At 39.2% G+C, this 19,998-nt stretch overlaps 3 protein-coding genes across 4 annotated transcripts; 1 reads left to right on the plus strand and 2 right to left on the minus strand.

The window, feature by feature from the left end:
* Positions 1-216: 216 nt before the first annotated feature.
* Positions 217-7,344, minus strand: LOC131300309 (ATPase GET3B-like). Of its 2 annotated transcripts, XM_058326075.1 has the most exons (11): positions 7,078-7,344; positions 4,836-5,047; positions 4,649-4,711; positions 4,411-4,521; positions 3,473-3,547; positions 3,315-3,383; positions 3,177-3,242; positions 2,175-2,249; positions 1,994-2,092; positions 1,428-1,562; positions 217-941 (listed from the first exon to the last, which is right to left on the minus strand). In XM_058326075.1, the coding sequence occupies exons 1-11, from the start codon at positions 7,253-7,255 to the stop codon at positions 804-806; spliced, it is 1,221 nt and encodes a 406-aa protein (XP_058182058.1). In that variant the 5' UTR covers positions 7,256-7,344; the 3' UTR covers positions 217-803. The 2 variants fall into 2 exon arrangements, with proteins under 2 accessions (XP_058182058.1, XP_058182059.1); XM_058326076.1 differs by lacking the exon at positions 3,315-3,383 and having other exon boundaries at positions 7,078-7,336.
* A 1,003-nt stretch (positions 7,345-8,347) lies between these two features.
* Positions 8,348-12,932, minus strand: LOC131300310 (sirohydrochlorin ferrochelatase, chloroplastic). Its single transcript, XM_058326077.1, has 7 exons — positions 12,580-12,932; positions 11,918-12,035; positions 11,065-11,285; positions 10,880-10,941; positions 9,978-10,088; positions 9,714-9,806; positions 8,348-8,838 (listed from the first exon to the last, which is right to left on the minus strand). Exons 2-7 carry the CDS (start codon positions 11,962-11,964, stop codon positions 8,737-8,739), a joined length of 636 nt encoding a protein of 211 aa, XP_058182060.1. The 5' UTR covers positions 11,965-12,035; positions 12,580-12,932; the 3' UTR covers positions 8,348-8,736.
* A 4,437-nt stretch (positions 12,933-17,369) lies between these two features.
* Positions 17,370-19,034, plus strand: LOC131300311 (lysM domain receptor-like kinase 3). Its single transcript, XM_058326078.1, has one exon. It carries the CDS (start codon positions 17,507-17,509, stop codon positions 18,788-18,790), a length of 1,284 nt encoding a protein of 427 aa, XP_058182061.1. The 5' UTR covers positions 17,370-17,506; the 3' UTR covers positions 18,791-19,034.
* The last annotated feature ends 964 nt before the right edge of the window (positions 19,035-19,998 follow it).

The raw sequence follows: 19,998 nt of genomic DNA on the forward strand, positions 1-19,998 counted from the left end.
TACGTGCACATTGCAAGACATTGAAGTCCACCGATAATGTACTCCTGATTTTTATCATCTCTGCTTTGTAAGTTTGGATCGTCGATTTTCAAAATCATTTTTATCATCATTTTTTTCAAGAAAAAATACAGTAAAGTTGAAATGATTATAATTATTGTATACGGAGTAATATTAATTTTTGATTGCAAGAATTCATTCAAGGAAATATCACCGTAATGTAATAATTATGACAAAGCATATACTATTATGAATTCATGCCAAACAATCACTCCTCGTCCATCTTATTGTTTATGTATCTAAGTAAACTGAACCTCAGATCACCAATTCGTTCATCGGTCAGAAAATCTAACTGTGCCGGAATAAAAAGTACAAATTATCAAGTAAAATTACAGGCCACGTTTCGAGCAGCACTATTTTTGCCTCCTTTCCTTTTCAAAATGAAGGGTGAAACACAATATCCCATTACCTCCTGTGTGGATAACACTTGTACAAAACAATGTATACAACTTCTGCAGATCTCGTTTCATGCATACTAAAGACACCGACGAGTTGTGTGGGGCCAGCATCTCCCTGACAGTCTCAGAGGGAACATAGAACCAGTGACATTCTGTCATTCCCTCCACTTTTTCTTCTTCGCTTAAACATTCAAGTTCCGAAAACAACAGTGTATGTACAAACAATAACAGAATCAATGTAATTCCCAATCGATTGGGGATTACTGAATAAGTGAAAGAACACATCACTGGATGATAAAATGGGTGGTACCCAATAATGCTGAATCACCTGGCATCATCAAGCAGATTTCATCTCCAAACAATGTCTCCTAAGAACTGAAGAGCTGGAACACCTCTGATCTCTACATCAACAAGGGGTGCCTGGATCATCGTCAAGCCAGAGAGCTCTGGATCACTCCGGATCATATCAAGAGCACGAGTCTGATCCTGTAACAATGGAATGGAAATTTTGAATCACGTTCAGGCTCCATAGTCCGATCTTAATCAAGTCAGACTTGGTCAAAAAATAAAAATAATCACACTTCACCCATTTACAGTCCCGCTACAATATATTCCGAAAATACTCGAAGCACTCCCACCCATTTACAGTGGGAGAATAAGCATGACCAAAATTGTAAGAGCAACAATTCTTAAAACAGCATAGCATTGAGAACAGAAAGGGAATCCCGCATATTCTAAATTTTACACTCAGATTTCATTGACACAAATCTGGAGGGAAGGGGGTGCATTGAAATCCGCATCTTTAAAGTCAAATCAGATCAGATTCCAAAGCCCGGGGACTGGGACAATAACTAATAACTTCTAGTATAAACATCACTACAAATTAAGCGCCTATAATTCTATATGATCCATCACATATGGTGCCTGAATAGTAAAGAAATAAAATCCGCCGAAACAGTAAATGTATTATACCTTCCTTTTCATTGCACAAAATTTGCAGTCGGAGGAAGATGGGGGAAGGACTTGATTTACGACAAGCCTCTTGACAGGAACATTTTCCTTCTTCAATGAAGCACGTAACCTTGATGACTCACTAACCGCCATCACCTTAAAAGAATATTTTAAAACGAGGGTCATCTCAGAGTTCCAGAAAATAGTTCCTCATAGAGAAGATATAAACCAAGCTACCTTTTTGCATATCAGCCAAAATACTTATTTTCTACTGGAGTTTCAAATTTTGTTTTTTCTTTTGTTCTTTGGGACTTCGCATTTGTTCCAAGCATAAGATCCACATAAACTATTATGTACACAAGGCACGATAACATGCATGCCCATCTTTGGATGGTTAATAATCCCTAGATGCGAGATAAGAGTTGCATTTCTCTGAAGGAGTACCGCAAATTTTTTCTTTCCCTTCAATCAGCAAGGAATGACCTAAAGAGTTGCAACTGACAAGCGTAACAAAATATATGCCCCTTTATTAGACATAATGAGAAATACCAATAGAGTCAATAGACAACAGATCTAAAGGTGATTACCGTGGGGATAGTTACAATGACGAATTCTGTTGAATCTGTGTCCCGAAAAAGCTCCCTCACTTTTATCATCCTCTCCCTTAAACGCTTTAATTTATCTGCCTACATAAGAAAGCACATACAGAATGTTACGGACTTTGTATAATAGCCTGATAAACACCAGATCTAGGTGCAATATGCTTACAGCGTCGTCCTGGGTTTGTTCCTGTCCAAAGACGGATTTGATGGCCGAAGTTGCTGAAGCTATCTTCTGCTTAAGCTTTATTAGGAACACAGTACAAATCAATAAGAATAAGGTAGATCTAGAGAATGGACACCAAATCTACATAGAAACATGTTCCAATAGTTGCAACTCGGCTAAATACCAATCTCTATTACTAGGGTTGCATCTAGTAGTAAACAACAACAATCAGGTGAAGGGAGAAGAGAATAGTTAAACCATATAGAAGTCAGCAGATGCGACATGCTGCATGTTGCATTAGTATAGAAGAAAAAATAGATGTTCAATGAGTAGTGCTACATGTACCGACCTCCCCGGTACCGAAATCGTACCGCCGGCCGCCGGTGGGCCGTCTCCGGCCACCGGACGGCCGATCCGAGCCGTCCAAAAATTTTAAAAAAAAAAAACGAGGGGGCCTACGCGAGAATCAATGGCATCCGAGGTGTGTAAGGTTCTTGATCCGAGCACCCTTTTTTCGTGTATATATGTATATTCGCGGGAATATACATATATACACGAAAAAAGGGTGCTCGGATCAAGCACCTTACACACCTCGGATGCCGTTGATTCCCGCGTAGGCCCCCTCGTTTTTTTTTTTTAAAATTTTTGGACGGCTCGGATCGGCCGTCCGGTGGCCGGAGACGGCCCACCGGCGGCCGGCGGTACGATTTCGGTACCGGGAGGTCGGTACCAATATCATTTCTGATGTTCAATTGTATGTCAAGATAGCTTAAAACTTGTCATGTCATATCGGTAGATAAATGGGGTTTCTTAGAAGCTAACAGTATTTGACCGGTGAAATGCAAGAACTCTGATCTTCACCCAAGCAAAATTGCAACCATCATGTACGAAACTGGGTAAAATGAAATACTTTCCGTTTAACATAAGCGGCAAACAAATTTCCCACTCTGAACATTGGATGACCTCATACATAGGTTAACTTAAACCTAAGTCCTTGTTTTGTACCTTCAATATCTTCCCTATAGATGCATCCAAGAAGTCTGGCAAGGACAAAAGCCGTAGTGTATGACCCTGTAAAGGATGGCCATCAAGTTCAAGAAACAATCTCCAAAAGTGAAATGAAATATGTCTCACTTTGCTCACCGTTGGGGCAGTATCAAAAACTATACGAGTAAATGCATTATATTGTTCTTGTTCAAGGAATTGCATAACCTGTTAAGAAGTTCGCAAATCAGCAAGATACAAGAAAAGGACTCAGCACTACATAAGAAACTCATATAAACAGAGTAGTCTTTACGCGCCTTGGAAATTGCAATTGCCTCATCCAAACCAGGAGGAGGTGTGTCCAGAAGCTCCCCCAGCTTTAATTCTCCTAACTTCCAGGGAAAATCAAAAGATAGAGGAAGATTCAATAAAAGGCTGCAAACGGAATAATGCAACGAGCAAATTGACATATGAGAGCTGCTAATGGTACAGCAGCCCCGAACAGATGGGTTTTGCGCCCATCTCGGGTCCCGCAAAGATGATCGGAGCCGCTCATTTTGTTCAAAACATATTGTTTACAGTCTCTGTAAAAAATCATCTCAATCCGATATCGGAAAAGGCGTTTACGAATCATCCAACTTTGCTTCAGAATTTAGCCTTTTTTACAGGGACCGTAAACAATATGTTTTGAACAAGCCTAAATTCTGAAGCAAAGTTGGATGATTCGTAAATGCCTTTTCCGATATCGGATTGAGATGATTTTTTACAGGGACCGTAAACAATATGTTTTGAACAAAATGAGTGGCTCCGATCATCTTTGCGGGACCCGAGATGGGCGCAAAACCCATCTGTTCGGGGCTGCTGTACCCCCACTGCTGTACCTCAATCTTTACTGTTGACATATTTTAAGAAAAAGTAGACGCAATTATACAACCACAGAGAATGGAAAAAAATAACAGCCCAAATATAGCGAGGTAATTATAGATATGGAAGCCATTCTCCTTGGTTTAACTGGGCACCTAAAATTCTTTCTTACACGTCATAAAGTGGAGAAGCCAGCAAGTGTTTGTCTTAAGTGGTGACCCAATATGTGCATGCAAAAAAGAAGACTATAGAACGAATTTTTCGGGCATGCTCTACATTTCTATCACCATTGTCAAGTATATAGATGCCATTTCTTTCACCTTTGTTACAAAAGTAGCTGTAATTCCATTCAATTGATTGACCATTAAAAACTTAGATACCAGAACATTACCTGTTCAACAATCATCCCAAGGCCCATGCCATCCATAAAATCTTTTATTCCGCTTCCCCCATTTTTCTGGTTTGCACTGCGAAATTCCTCCCTAGCCTTCTCAGGGTTAATCTGTGATAGTACTAAAAATTAAACTTACTAATACAGGTGAGATAACAAATAAATCATAATGTAGACAGAACAATAAGCACCAAATGAAGAGAAATTGATCACAATCACAAATTACTTTCTCACTCACCTCAAGGGCATACAATGGAGAATTAGGTCCTTCAACTGCTACTAGTGTCCCTCCGGCCAAATCCTTGGAAATACAAGTGCATTGTAAGCAATTTGTCATGTGCAATTCACCACTAGAATACTAATAACTAGATATGAAGAAATTTATAGAGAAAGACTAGTGAATAAACAAGAGAACTTATCAAAACCTGGGCAAAAGAGTCACTTAAAGAATGAGCAGGGTCTGTTGAAACAACAAGAGTGGGGTGACCATTGTTTGCAAATTTTACAGCAAGCGATGCAGCACAGCTTGTCTTTCCAACACCTCCCTTTCCGCCTAACATATAGTATTTCCTCTTGGTACCGGAAACCATGTCATCAAACTCAGTAATTGCTTCTGAGGGAGCTGCAACTGATTGTACTGCAATATATATGCATGAAAATCAATAAATAGCATCAACGTTTCCTCCCAGAAAATAAGTAGGAAGCATTGACAATCGTGCGAGAGAGGCAGAGTCAAAAGTTCAGATTAATGTTCCCTGATTCAATTAGAATCCAATATTAATAACAAGAATTTCTCACTAAAAGTGAATAATTATGTAAAGAAGCAAGGTCATTTGTATTTTCATTATTTTACACTTCTCATATGAGAGACTCAAAGACAAAATAAACTTAAGAAAAGTTTAAAGGAGATTGATTTTAGCGCTCCTCCTAACATAAGTATGAGAAACTTAGCACATAAAATAGTTTGAACTGTGAGAAACACATCGTCGAGGCATATTCATCACCTACATTTTGCTTCCGCCAGGAGAGAGATTTTAATTTGAGTGTGAGTAATTTTAGTTCAAATTTCATGCTTAAATTTTAAAATATAGGTAACGAAAACTAACAAAATCATTTAATCATGTCAATACAAGAAATTTTAGGTTTTCAGTTCGGCCCTTTCGCCGTGGAAATCCTAACTCCGTCTCTAATGGTCAATACCTGGTCATTCTTACGGAGGGAACGTTCCCCAGTTCGGCTCATGGTATATCCTAAGTTCTAATTCGAAGGATGTCAACTCAGGTTCCTGGCCATATTACAACTTGCTCTTGCACTGAAAGTGACTATAGTTTGAGAAAGGGAAACGGTTGTTCATGCTTATATGCTTTTACTCCAAAATCATAGGACTAGGGAGATCAAACCACGTTGCATCACACAGGTAGCGGCATCGGGTATGGAAAGCCTTTCTAGTCATTACATGCTATCTCCTCTATTAGACTAGATCATATGAAGATTGAGCAACATTCTAAATAAAGCGTTCCCTTTGTTATTGTAAAGCTTTAACCTAGAACCACATCCCTCCACCTTACTCAAGCATACATTATAGTTGGACATGATCAACTTTCTTGAGCATTCTACTAGCTTTACGATGCTCTAATTTCCTCCTCTCATTCTCTTCTTCAACAAGACCATCTTCAATCCTCGACTTATTCTAGAAGGACGATGAATCTTGTCTAATGAAAATAACCGACATTCCTGACCATCATTCATAATTCTCATTCCTCTTGCTCAAATCAAACAAGTCTTAAAATTTGGAAGTCAATTCATCCACAACAAATGCAAAATAATAGGTTTTAAAATACAAAACTCATCAACCAGACCACTGAGAAAGAGCTGGAGCTGGAGGAGAAAGTAAAGCTCTTTACCCTCCCGCATCCATTTGTCCAGTGTAGAGCACGCTCAAATTGGACCCCTAACCTCTTAACTAATGGCTTGTCTTATATGCCCGTGTATTTGGAGTCTTGGATGCAAACCCAGTCTAAAGACGAAATCTATCTGCAACAGTTCTTGCTTGACAAAGTTCTAGATAAACTCCAGTCCACAAAATTTATGAGAAACGAATATTCACTGGTCTCCAACTCTCTCTCAGAAAACTATTAGTACTTATACCCTCAAAAATTTCCCATAAATAAGAAAACACCGGGCATGGCTGGGGGAAAGAATTTTTCCACTTCACTAATTAGTCTCTAATTTCAGCATAAAAGTTTGAATAGAAAGGAAAATAAGCAACGTGCATCTCTATATGTTATTGTCATCGAAGTTTTGCTCAACAACTTACAGCCAACATAAACAAATTTTACGGGCCTCGATTGAGTGGAGAATAAATCCTCTCACTCTTAATCATGGCTTTTCCTCAAGCTCCATCCAGTTCCTTTCCAATTCAACAACAAACACAAGTAAACCAAATTGAACAAGATTTAATTTCCTATACAACTATGACACACCTAGCACCAGTTGACATACTCCGCAACCAAAATACCGAAGCAAAATTTCGTCAAAACTAAATTGCGAGTAACTAACAGAATTACCAAATAATCAAGAGAGCAACGAAAAGTCACACTAAACCCAGTAAAAGCCAACAAGATGGAAAATTTCAAGGAGAAAACATATGGGTGTTGGAAATTTCACCTTGTAATGACCTTCTGCTCTGTTTTCTATTGACAGAAAGAGAGAGAAAGGTGGAGCTGAAACTTGTCTTGGCTTCCCGGAGAGAAATAACCATGTGGGTTTTGGGCGAATGGAGGAAAAAACTCATCATCGCCATGGAATTGGTTGATGGGGGACTCAAAATTGAAGGGGAAGACATGGAGGAGTTAACAAAGGAGGTTTGGTGAGGAGTTACAGTATTTGGGTTTAGGTTTTTATTTTCTGGAAAATCAAGAAAACGCGATTTATCAAATACTACTATGCTATATTTTTCCAGAGTTTATCGAAAAGATCTAGCCCAGTTGGTGAGGCTCATTACCTCCCTTAACGCAGGCGGGAGTTCAAGTCCCGGGCCTGACTCCCGGCAGATACTCGAATCTCGTATGCAAATTAAAGAGAGGAGTTTTCACTAATTATGCACTAAAGTGGTGTCAAGGAGACGGTCCGTCCTTCCGGACGGTAGCTATGACTCAAACTGGACATTCCATTGACAGATAGAAAGCTTCTATGATCACGCCCAAAGAAAGAAAGTTGCTCCGTTGATCACTCCCTCTCACCCCTTTAATTATCTCAAAAAAGAAAATATCTACTTAGAATCAAATAACTGGAAAGTCGCAATGAATATAAAATGAGAAGATAATGGATGAGTATTTTTGTTTTTTTAAAACTCTTTTTATATGTATTGTAGAAAACTGATTGAAAAACAATCGAACTGATTTTTTTCCAAAATCTCCCTGTTCGATTTAAGTTTTGAGAAATGTTTTTTTAGGGTAATGAGTGAAGATAGATAGATAGACAACATTTATTAAAAACTGTGTCCAAAGATTTTGAAACCCTAAAACGAACAATATTGACCTTATTAATTAGCATGGATGTAAAAAAAAAAGAGAGCCTGTTATTAGCTTCATCCAAAAGGGAAAAGTTGTTGGGTGAGGATATTAGATCACTTAATGTCATATCTTTTGAGTAAAAAAAATTCCTAAGAAAAGCACAGCAAATAGACAAGTCTTAATAATTAATGACGATGGTGACCGTATTTGAGTGCCACGATGGTATTTATGTCATCCAATGGGCCCAATGTTCATTTCTCTCCTTCTATTCATTTGACATTCGAGTTTCATTTCACTAGTTTAGATTTTGTGCCTAACTAGAACCTTCGTCTCTCTTTTCATGGTTAACAGATTACAATGGCACAAAATATGTGTCACATTTCAGCCAAACGCGGATCAAAAAAACAAAAAACAAAAAAACATTTCAGCCAAACAAAACACGGTAGAAAATACATTTCTTGCCAAGCATGTCCCGAATCAAGAACAAGTTCGACATTTCTTTCGTATAAATTGGAAAGAGGTTAGCAAATTGAGATGCTGGAAACAATCACATCAAGTTTCTAAAACTGAAACGATTTGCACAAAATCAAATCACAGCGCAGATTATCTAGTCCTCGGGTCTTTGCACGAGTCTTTGCAGCCTTCCAACAACCGATTCTGAAACATCCATCTTCTTGTTCACTTCCAACAAAGATATTGTTCCAATGAGGGCACAAAGCAATCAGATGGCGACCTAATTGTTTTCCTCACACCTGCAGGCATCCGTGTTCTAGAGAACCTCGGTGAACTCTCTTTTACCACTTCCCGTTACTCAATAGAGGCGACATTTTCCAGTGCCGGCACAAACTGAACACTCCTCCGCAATTCCAGCTACGTGACTTAAGCAGTGTTTTATTCTATCATTCACAACATCCTGCAACACCAAAACCTTCTGCAGTTACAATGTGATGCACACAGCCTTGAAACGGTAAGTGCAAGTTTGTATCAATTTGAACTAGGCGACTATGGGGGTACACCGTACACCGGTTTGTGTGGGGCTGGTATCATTCTGGTTTCCTTATTCGTTTTTAAACTAGGCGACAAATATAAATAAAATTACTCCACTAACATGATAGGCAAGGGGTGATACCCATTATCAAATTACCATATCATCTCTGATATTAACGACTCCGAGTGGGATCAACACAAACAGAAAATTTGCTATAATTGTTGCTGGAATGACTTCAAATATTAGAGATCAAATTCAGTAACCTCTAAATTATGAAGAAGCTAGAGACTGGGAGTTAATGCCAACACTGGCCAAATAGAGGATTATTTAAACAGTACAAATAGATAGTGAGAAAAAAGCTATGCTTTGACTAAATCCATGGTACCCAATAGTTTAAGAACTAGTAGCTTTGGCAAAAAAAGAAGAAGAAAGAAAGAGAGATTAGCACTGTTAGAAACGATCCCATAAGAAGAGGAAGAGAAGACAACAAGAAATTCTTTTAGTAGGTGTAATTGTTAAGTAAACTCCAATAAATTTTGTGATTGGGAATTATTAAAACCAAATCATTAAGGCTTTTATCAAAGGAGATTGGCCTCTCTCCTTGATCATACCCAGTTTCTTGAGAGATAGCCAACGGTCCTAGATAGAGGCCTGGTATTACGGTTCCACATTGCGGCCAGTCTCATGGAGCCATGGGACATCTCACAAAAAAAAGAACCAGATGTACAACTGGAGCAACGCCAATAGAAATATCCAGACATTTTGCAATGACCGGATAAGAGAAGGGAATCATATCATACCACAAGTAGTTGGTGAAGGCCAAGAGGTGCTGTTATAACATATGACACACCTGGCTGCTCCTTGGCAGCATCAGCTGTTAAGGATGGAATGTCCTGCAAAAGAAAAGAAAGTTATAGAAAAGGCCACTACTTCACTTACCAAAAAAAAAAAACCACTACTACTTGCAATCTGTCAATTATCATAGTACTTCTGCTGCGTGATCAGTAACATCGTAGTGCATGATAGTCACTATCTAAACATTGAGGGATGTTATGCTAGCTTGCCTTGTGCCAGTGTCGTCCTGGAGACAAGAAAAATGGGCTTACAATCACCCGATTGGCACCTTGTTTAACGCACAAACCAAATGCATCTCTTATTGACGGCTCTGCCAACTCCTAAAAAAAGATAGCCGGAATTAGAAGTTAGCAGCTCAAAAGAAAACAAGAAGGATGCACAACTTTTGATAAAAATGCAGCTGCTTGGATTGCAAACAACAATGATTAAGAGGATGCATATTTTCTCTTAGAAGACTAGATGGTAAAGAGAATGCATACTTCTCCTAAAAGCAACGATTCACTTTTCAACAACAAGCGCAATATCAAGTGCTCCTTAAAGGACATAGTCTATGGACAGATGAATGGTTCATCAGGAGCAACTTGTGACATACTTCCTACAGTGCGGGTGCTCTCTCTCAAAACCTCTCTCAAGTTGGTCCGAGCTCCGTCACGCTGGGAGTAACGTTTGACAACCTACCAGTATCAGCTCAGTTCAAAAAAAACCTACCAGTATCAGCTCACCTTCACTTTCAAGTTGTGAAGATCCCACTCATACTTACTCCTTGGAACAAATAGGAATGGCCTTGTGACTTGTGTGTGACTTTGATATGCACATCTTGACAGTTCCGACAAGTCTTCATGATTTTAGTAAGACCAGAAAATGCAAATTCGTCTATGTCCAAGAAAATAGCATTACACCATTAGATTACCATGAAACATTGGAAACCATAAGCACCTATCTTTAGATTCTTGAGATTTTCTGTACATGGGACTTAGTAAAACAAACTCCACCGTGGAGTTTGTTTTACTAATACACCTATTGGTGAGGGTTGGAGAGAAACTCTCCAAAAAAGATCTCCAAATCACAAAACGTTCCCATAACATGAACTTAGTATTAGAGAATCAATTACCATATGAGCAGGCTCTATGATTGGGTAACCCGTTTTTTCTCTAAACATCGCCACAAACTCATCTGAAATGAAAATTTTTGATACATAAAATTCTTCTGACATATAGAATACTGAATACTTAAGCGATCAAACAACTGAATTGTTAGAATATAGTCAAAATGTCAGAAGGGACTAGTTTAGCACACCTAGCATAAGGTTGGATTCCTTTCGACGCGACCCATGGTCAACAATGATTACACCATCTCTGTTGCCAATCCCATGAGACTGCTGGTTAAACCCACCATTCCTAGTGGCCAAACATGTCGTTGATGAACTTCTGCTTTTAGTGGGATATTTCTGTAATTTCACAAGTCTGGGCAGTATGCATTTAGGGCTTCTTCCAGTTTCACTCGTTACAGACTTTTGACTGAGCAAATAACACTCAGAACGTTGACAATAGACACTTGGCAAGATAAAACAAGTGAATTCATGTCATAGCACATACAAGAAAGCATGGTGACCTGTCAGGGAAGCCTAGCTGTAACACCATGTTCCACATCATAAGTCTACAAGGGTAATCTTGGTTATATAATAAATCGTGTGGACTACTACTAGTAGCTTGGAATTAAGCGTTTTGGAAGCCTTTTGAGTGGGTTACACTAGTGGTTCAAGGCTGTTACCGGTTCAAGTTCAGTTTTACCGCCCAACATGGCCCTGCCTAGTGCCTAGAGTAGGCTCCGAGCTACCCAAAACAAAAGAACAAAAACAACCAAAGACGAGACAAAGCTCGGTGGATATTTTGTTTGAGCTTGAGGTTTTGGGGGTATCCAGGTTTAATGAGTGTACAATTGATAACACCTTCAGGCCCAACACTGAATAAAGCAAATATAACCCAAGATTCAAGAACGGGATGAAAGGGTACTCTTTTTTTTAATCATGACAAATTCTATTCAAAGCCCGATTAATGCACTACAAGGGATTTCACCACATAAAGGAGTTTGCCTATGCCTCTGTGTGTGTAGAGAGAGAGAGAGTGGGAGAGAGAGAATTACTCCGTACCTTTTACAACTCAACTGATAAGTAAGAGATAATGAATCCAATGACATCTTTGATTGTGCCAAGAACTTACGCCAACTATCCTCTTGAAATTCAATCGGGAAGGCAATGAATTCAACACCTGAAGGGGGAAAGGTGAAACATTACTCATGGGTTTCTTTGTTAATTGGGATTCTTCTAGTTCCATATCAAATTTTTATAAATTAAAATTGATTTTATAGTTGCTAGTTTGCTACTTGCTATGCTAGAACTAGAACAGAGCCAGTATGACACACGGTACCCCACCGCATGGCAGTGGGCCCCACCGTTTTTAATAATAATAAAAAAAAGAACAGAAATCGTTTAAAAAAAAAAAAAAACAGAAATCGGCAACAGCAGAAAAGGCTCTCCATGAACAGGGTGTTGGGAGAGCTTGCATATGACGCCACAAATTGTAAATGAAAACCCCTCACAGATTACCCTCAATTGTTAGCAATGACCGTAATATAGCCAATCTTGTGGATGCATCTTTATGGGAGCATACAAATAGTTCCAAAAGTGAAAGGTCTCATGAACACACAAAAATCTGCAATTTCCCTAATTGGAACCCTAATTTTTGGGGGGTTCCGAGATGGAGAATGTAGGGCAAATCGAAAAGTTCAGAAAGAGAGAGAGAGAGAACAGACCTTGGCGATTTGACCGTGCGTGTACGGTTTTGGCGATTCTCGCGAGGTGGAGCCGCTGACGTGCTGGTTGGAGTTGGTGATGGGGATCGTCGGTGGCGGCCGTCCTCTCTCTCTCCTTGGGAACCAGAAGAACGCTTGAACTGGGGCTTTTTTTTTTTACGATTTCTGCTTCTTTTTCTGAAACTGTGGGGCGCACCGCCACGTGGCGGGTGGTGCGGTGGGTGTATCCAATTTGTATACGAGTTGGTATACTCCACAATTCACGGACCTCTCGGGACACAGAGAGAGAGGGAGAGAGCCGTGACTTTTAGCTGTGTTTGGTAGAAGAAAAAGGAGAAGGGGTTGTGTGGATTACCTCCCCAACCTTTTTTTTTCTTCTTTTTTAATCACAGCGATATACATCAGCGACAGCAAACAGTTGTAGCGAAAAATGGACTCGGGCACGACGGCTTAGGGACACTTGACGAGATAGTGTTTGGTTCACATTTTAGTTTAGTTTTAATTTAATTTTTTAATTATTACTTTATTTTTTTCTTCAATTATTACTTTCTCATCTCTCTTTAATTATTATCTCTCTCTTCAATCATTATTTTATTTCTCTCTCCACCCACTATCAAAATTAAACTAAACTAAACTCTCAACCAAATAAAACCGGTCCATTTGGTGGTAATGGACTATTTTGGGTAAGTTGGTTTGAGATGATATTATAGAAAATTATGGAAGACCATTTTTTAATTAAGTACTATTAAATTACTTACATACCACCAACTTCTCCATTCTTCGCTTTTTTTAATTTGAATTTTCAACCAACCAACTGGGTTACCTTAACTGGGTCACCACTGTACACTTTCATAGGAGAGCTCTGGGGTCAATCAATCCTCAAATTAAAGCAGATATTGATAATTTTCTATCCCTGAATTTGTTAATTTAGTTATAGTTCTCTTGATGGGCTAGCAGTTGAAAAAATGTTAACATTTTCAACTTAAAATTAATGCCGAATGTGTAACCTACCGGTGGATGCACGCGCTTAAAAGCACATTCAAACAAAATAAAGTCTCAAGCTTAAATAAGTTAACCCTATTCACTCTCTGCCTCACTTTAAAAAGTTCATGCCAATGTAGAGAGAAGAAATTTAAAAAAAAAGTAATAATTTATAGGTTAATTATTAATCCTCTTGAAATAATATCAACTTAAAATGAAAAAAAAAAAAAACAAAAGGGAATAAATTGGAAAGGAAAGTGCCACAACAGTATGTCAAATGTATAACTTAAGGAAACATTTTCTTAATCGAACGACTGCGATCTTAGTTTGAAGGCGATTAACGGCTGTAGATGTGCTCATATTTATATGTGTAGACAAAAATCGCTCTATTTTATAATATAGATTTCATTCTATTCGACCAAACTAGATTATTGATCGATGGTAAATGGCCTTCTAAGCGAGACAAGAGCTTCGTTCTCTAAATATTATTGAGTAATTATTTATTGATCTCGTAGTTCCGCCACGTGGTGCCCCAAGACCGCCAAGTAACTCAATACCATGAAGCGCGATCTGAATGCAATAGAGGTCCAAGAATTAGTTATTCGTTTATTATTTACTATGCTGCTCCATCGTATATATTGAACCTTCGTTATATGACGGCATTGCGGGCATTACACCAAAATTATTTTTCTGGTTATTTTATGAAACAATAGAATTTCTCGTGATGACTTGAGTTATATAAATGTCACTACCACATTGTTATCATCGAGAATCTTAGAATTTACGGTAAAAATTTCGGGTCGTTTTCACAATCTTGTTCCACTCGCAAACGCGGACCCGGGGACCCTGTCGAGTGGTCAATCCGGCCGTTCATTTCGGAATCAACGGCCCGGATTGAAACATCTTTTTCCTTTTCCTTTCCTTTTTTTAAAAATCTGTTCTGTACTTTTACATCTGGGCCGTCCAAAATAATTTTGGACGGCAGAGATGTGCTCGGCACCCCTGCCAAGCACCCCTGCTTGGCAGGGTCTCCAAGTCCTACAAACGCTCTGTCGTAGTTAAGTCAATGCAAAATTTCTCAGTACCCTTGAAACATTACTAAAGTGTCTTACCAATCATACATTGATGAATGTTCTACCAGAGAATATATAGATTCAAATCAATGGGTAGTCATGAAAAAGAAAATTTTAGAGCAAAATATTGCTCAAATGCTCTCGGGGCACCCCATAATCTCTCCAAGTCAACGTACCCATTTGTGTGACTAGTGCTTCCAACCCAGTAGTTCCAATGCAAACCCTAATGACAAGCATATTCTCCTCCTCTATTTTCTTGTCATTCTTTTTTGTCAAAATTGAAAATTTTGAGGAATGAAATTCCACATTCAATCAAAATGTGAAAAGAGGGATTAAGGGGTGTAGAAAAATATTGACACCCAACCAAACCACCATTTTGGGCGTTATCTAACCGGTCAAATTGGACGAAAGTGCCATCATCCTTGAAAAACCTAGAAGTAAAAGCAAGTGCATGTTTATCGCATTTGGGCTGGATGTATGATAAGGCAGTTATAATTTTCATCCCGAGTTAGGGAGATTTGACCGGCACCATTGGTTGATCTTTTTGAAGTTATTATAATATGATGATTGGAGTCTTTTATCATATGATTAGACCAATTATTTTAGTGATTGTCAAACAAACGTCAACAATATGTTCAATTTTATAATGCTAGTTGTCATCTACCAAACTATGGATGCCGTTTTGGTATGGTGTGGCAATAATGGAATTTGGTTTGATAACACGTGCACTTATTAGTTAAATTAATTAATTTTTTTTTAATGTGATAGGAAAATGGGATTAAAGCTTATGTTTGCTGTGTTAAATTAAATAGACACTCTTTTTTATAACTCTACTGTCCACTAGAGGGAGCACCAACTAAAGCCAGAGTAAAGCTCCATATGAACCGAATACAAAGAAATTGATAGCACATGAGAGATTTCGAACCTGAGAGATCAAATATCAAGTCTTGTTGACCAGAACAACCCCTTGGTTCAAATAGACACTCTTTCGTGATTTCTAATGTACAACCATCGGAAGCGAGGTACTATTGATCTCATCACTACTTGATCCGCTAAAATTGCATATTCTACAGGATCTTTTATATATATATATATATATATATATATATATATATATACAGTTAGGTTTCGGTGAGGGATCCCGCATTTTATTAAAATGCTGGACTCCCCTTCCCGATTGAATTTCGATGATCCGAGCCGCTCAAAGTGATCAGAACGTGATTTTAAGGGTTTTCGCAAAAAATCAGCAAAAAAAATGACTGGGAAGGGCTTCATCCGAGCAGTTTTCATTGAACATTTCAAAAAAAACTGCTCGGATGAAGCCCTTCCCGGTCATTTTTTTTGCTGATTTCTCGCGAAGACCCTTAAAATCACGTTCTGCACACATTGAACGGTTCGGATTTTCAAAATTTGATTGGAAAATGAAAGTCCCGCATTTTAACAAAGTGAGAGATCCCTCTCTTGATCCGTGGTGTGTGTGTGTGTGTATGTATATTCACTATTAGTTTCGTTAGACAAACACGCCCTATAAGTTCCAAACTCATCATCCTAAATCCGTGGTACAAAAAGCCTGCTGGAACTTCAAACATTTTAAGGAAAAGTACTAAAGAGCATCTTCCAATCATACTACAAAGTCACTCATTGGAGGTTGGCTACAAAGTAAACTAGTTTAAAGTGCAAAAGGCATTTCTAAATGAGTTAGCCAAACTGACCCATTAATCTAAAGTTGTTTTCTCAATTTTTAAAAGGAATAATAAAAAAAAGTTGTTAAAATAATTTGTCCCACCACATAATAAAATTTGGCTCAACGGAGTGATCAATTCCAACATTAGTTGATCAGTATTGTGAGAATTCATCGGAGATGTATGTTCTGAGTACACATCAAACTATATGTTCTTTTTCTTTTCTTTTTTTGCAATAACTATATTTTTATTCTCACTCCTTCGTCACAAATTAAAATAAGATTCACCAGGACCATCTGAACAATTGTAACCATAATGGATGTACGGGTGAATGTATGTTTATCATATTTTTTGGTTCACTCTGACAGCATAACACTCGAGACCCTTTATTTTTTACATTTTCGTCGACAACAATCACGCTGATTCATTTTCAATCAACACCATCTCGGATTTCATATGTTTTGAAACAAAGAAAATATCATGCTAAACCAACATTCACTTGTCTTAAAATACATACTCTCTCCGTCCCATTTTATTTTTCTATTATTCCTTTAGTTTCTTTTATGTCAACTACCTATATTTTTTCAATGTAGATTTTGCAAAATATACAATACAAATATTATTTAATAAATTAAAATTTTATTATATAATACAAAATTACCAAAATCATAAAAAAACATTATAAATTGAATCGACGGTCCAGGGAGGGTCGGCCTCCTCTTCCTCTTTAAAACAAGTAGGCCCCGTTCCGGAAACGGAAATAAATACTTATTTTTTAAGAAGGCAATTTTAAGCTTAAAAATTATGTATTTACGTAAATAATTTTTCTATCAATATGGATCTCGTTTGATAGATCTCATTGAGATCTTTTATACGGTGAAAAAAAAAATTAAAAAATTATTTTTTATTTATATTATTTTTGAATTTGAAAATGTAAAATAAGTACTTATTTTTTAAGAAGGTGTTCTGGAACGGAGCCGTAGTCTCTGATGTCTGCCTACGTTTACCAAACGATCAAACGAACATTTTCGTTAAAAGAGACCCCTGCCCTGGGCTACCTTCCTTCTCCCAATCCTCTGTCTGACTCTGATTCCTCGTCCCCCCCCCCCCAAATCCTAGACGAACGTACAAGAAAACCAGAAGACAATCGAGTTTCCCCCCAAATCCCTCATTCTTTATGTCAATTCAACTATGAGACTCTTCTCCATGTGTATGCCGAAGCGCAGCAATACCAAGGAGGAGGAGAAGCCCCAGAGCTCGATCGAAACGACATCGTCGAATCAGCCGTCGAGGAAACACTCCGGGAAGTCCGAATCGTCGCGGAAAGCCTCCCTCGACCTGGCAGCCACCGGCGCCAACAACGACACCACCAACGACTGGAGCTTCAATTTGAAGGACTCGTGGAAATCGTCCGCCTCCAGCGTAAATTCCCTCTCCAGCCTCCGCGAACAACTCCCCGAGACCGCCCACGTCTACGAGTTCTCCGAGATCCGGGCCGCCACCAACAACTTACTCGCGAAGAAATTCTCTTCCTCTTCTTCGTCTGCGTCGTGGCGCTGCGCGGTACGCGGGAACGACGTCGTTGTGTTCCAGCGGAAGTTCCGGAGGCAAATCCACGCCCAGGAGCTCCGCGACCGGCTGTCGCTGATCTGCAAGAGCCACCACTCGAGTTTGATCAAGCTCCGCGGCGCCTCCGTCTCCGGAAACTACATCTACCTCGTCTACGACTATGTGCACGGCGCCAGCCTCGCCGACTGCATCCGAAACCCTAAAAACCCCAACTTCACCGTCCTCTCGAACTGGATGTCCAGGATCCAGATCGCGACGGACATCGCCCACGGCCTCGACTACATCCACCACAGCACCGGATCCAACTCCAATTTCATCCACAACCACATCAAGAGCTCGAGCATCATCGTGTCCGAGCCTTCTCTAAACGCTAAAATCTGCCACGTGGGAACGGCCGAGCTTTGCGGGGAGATACACAGGGAGGAGGAAGAGCAATCGGGTGGGTATCGGAGGTATGATAGCAGGGTGATGAAATTTGAAGGGACGAGGGGGTACATGGCGCCGGAGTTCCAGGCGAACGGCGTTCCGACGCAGAAGACAGACGTGTATGCGCTGGGGGTGGTGATACTGGAGCTGTTGTCGGGGAAGGAGGCGTTGAAGTACGAGGTGGACGAGGAGGGAGGGGGGTACAGGAGGGTGTCGGTGATCGAGACGGCGAGGGAGGCGGCGGAGGGGGAGGGGAGGGTTAGGTGGTGGGTGGACAAGAGGTTGAAGGATTCGTACCCGGTGGAGGTGGCGGGGAGGGTGTTGCGGGTCGGGTTGGAATGCGTGGAGGAGGATCCGGAGAGGAGACCCGATATGACGTGGGTGGCGGGGCGGGTGTCCAAGTTGTATTTGGAGTCCAAGGATTGGGCGGAGAAGATGGGCGTGCCGACGGATTTTACCGTCACGCTGGTGCCGAGGTGACGCCGTCGTTCGCCGAAATCTCCCAGTTTTGTTTTTTCCTTTTGCCTTCAGACCGTTGACTTATTTTTCGACCTTTTGACTGTACATAAATACTTGGTATACCCACATTCATGTAATTTTTGAGGGTTTTTTTTTAAGAAAGTAAAAAGGCAAAAATAGAGGGAAAATGTACACTACACAATGTACACATGACGGTGTTTGGTTCCTTTTCTTTTTGGACTAATTGTTTGCTTTTTTTATAAAACTCGTTATTAGTTCGGCTCATCGAGAAGTATTGAGAATAACACGTTGCCTAGACCAAATTTAAAATAGCACCAATTGCGAAAGGAAATTGATATGCACGCTCTATTTTTTATTGATGGCGTTCCACTTTATTCATGAGAAGCTACTAGTAATTTTACGTTAAAATTGAAGCGATATCAATAAAAAGTAGAGAACGAATATCAATATCCATTTCGAAACCATATTTATTGTATTTGTTACTAGGAAGCGAGCATGGGCCAAGAGAGAGAAGAAGATGAGGAATACGTGAATATAGATCGAGGGTGAAAATCGACGAATCTTCTCTCTCTTTTCTACACAATCTAGACTAAACTAAAGAAACAGCAGAAATTTTTAGGTGCTAGTAGGGTATTTGTCTACTTGGTACCCCTTCGACACCCAAAAAACGTCTCCAAAAATAGTATCAGATTGCTGTCATCTCTTGTTTATAAAATAATTCATTACCACCTCAGTACCAATATTTTACATATGCATCTACCGGATTATACATATAGATTCTCTGTACTTGGACTTATATTACAGAAGAGTGTAATCAAACAAATATATATCTGATAAAAGAATAATATGTACAGAATTAAATTCTAAAGTTTGCAGATTATATAGTATATACCTTCTGGGTGGTGATGATGAATCATTAACAAGGAATATTGTTCGTCAACAGTTAAGCTGAGCTAATTTCCACTTAACTAAGAGTAAATTACACTGATCTCACTTAATGTTTCTAACAATAACAAAGACCTCCCTCGGGTTCTAGAAATGACACTAACCGCGCTTTGCTTTACTTTTTGGTTACAGTTTCACCCATCCGTTGGTGACTTGTGACCCAACAAATTGAAAATGATCAGCTCTGTCAGAAAAATTAGTTAATGCTCCTTTTGCTCTCATTTGATGACTTGAACTTGAACTTTTTATATGTCTATATTATA

This window comes from Rhododendron vialii, chromosome 9a (genome assembly GCF_030253575.1).
Source record: "Rhododendron vialii isolate Sample 1 chromosome 9a, ASM3025357v1".
Lineage (NCBI taxonomy): Eukaryota > Viridiplantae > Streptophyta > Magnoliopsida > Ericales > Ericaceae > Rhododendron > Rhododendron vialii.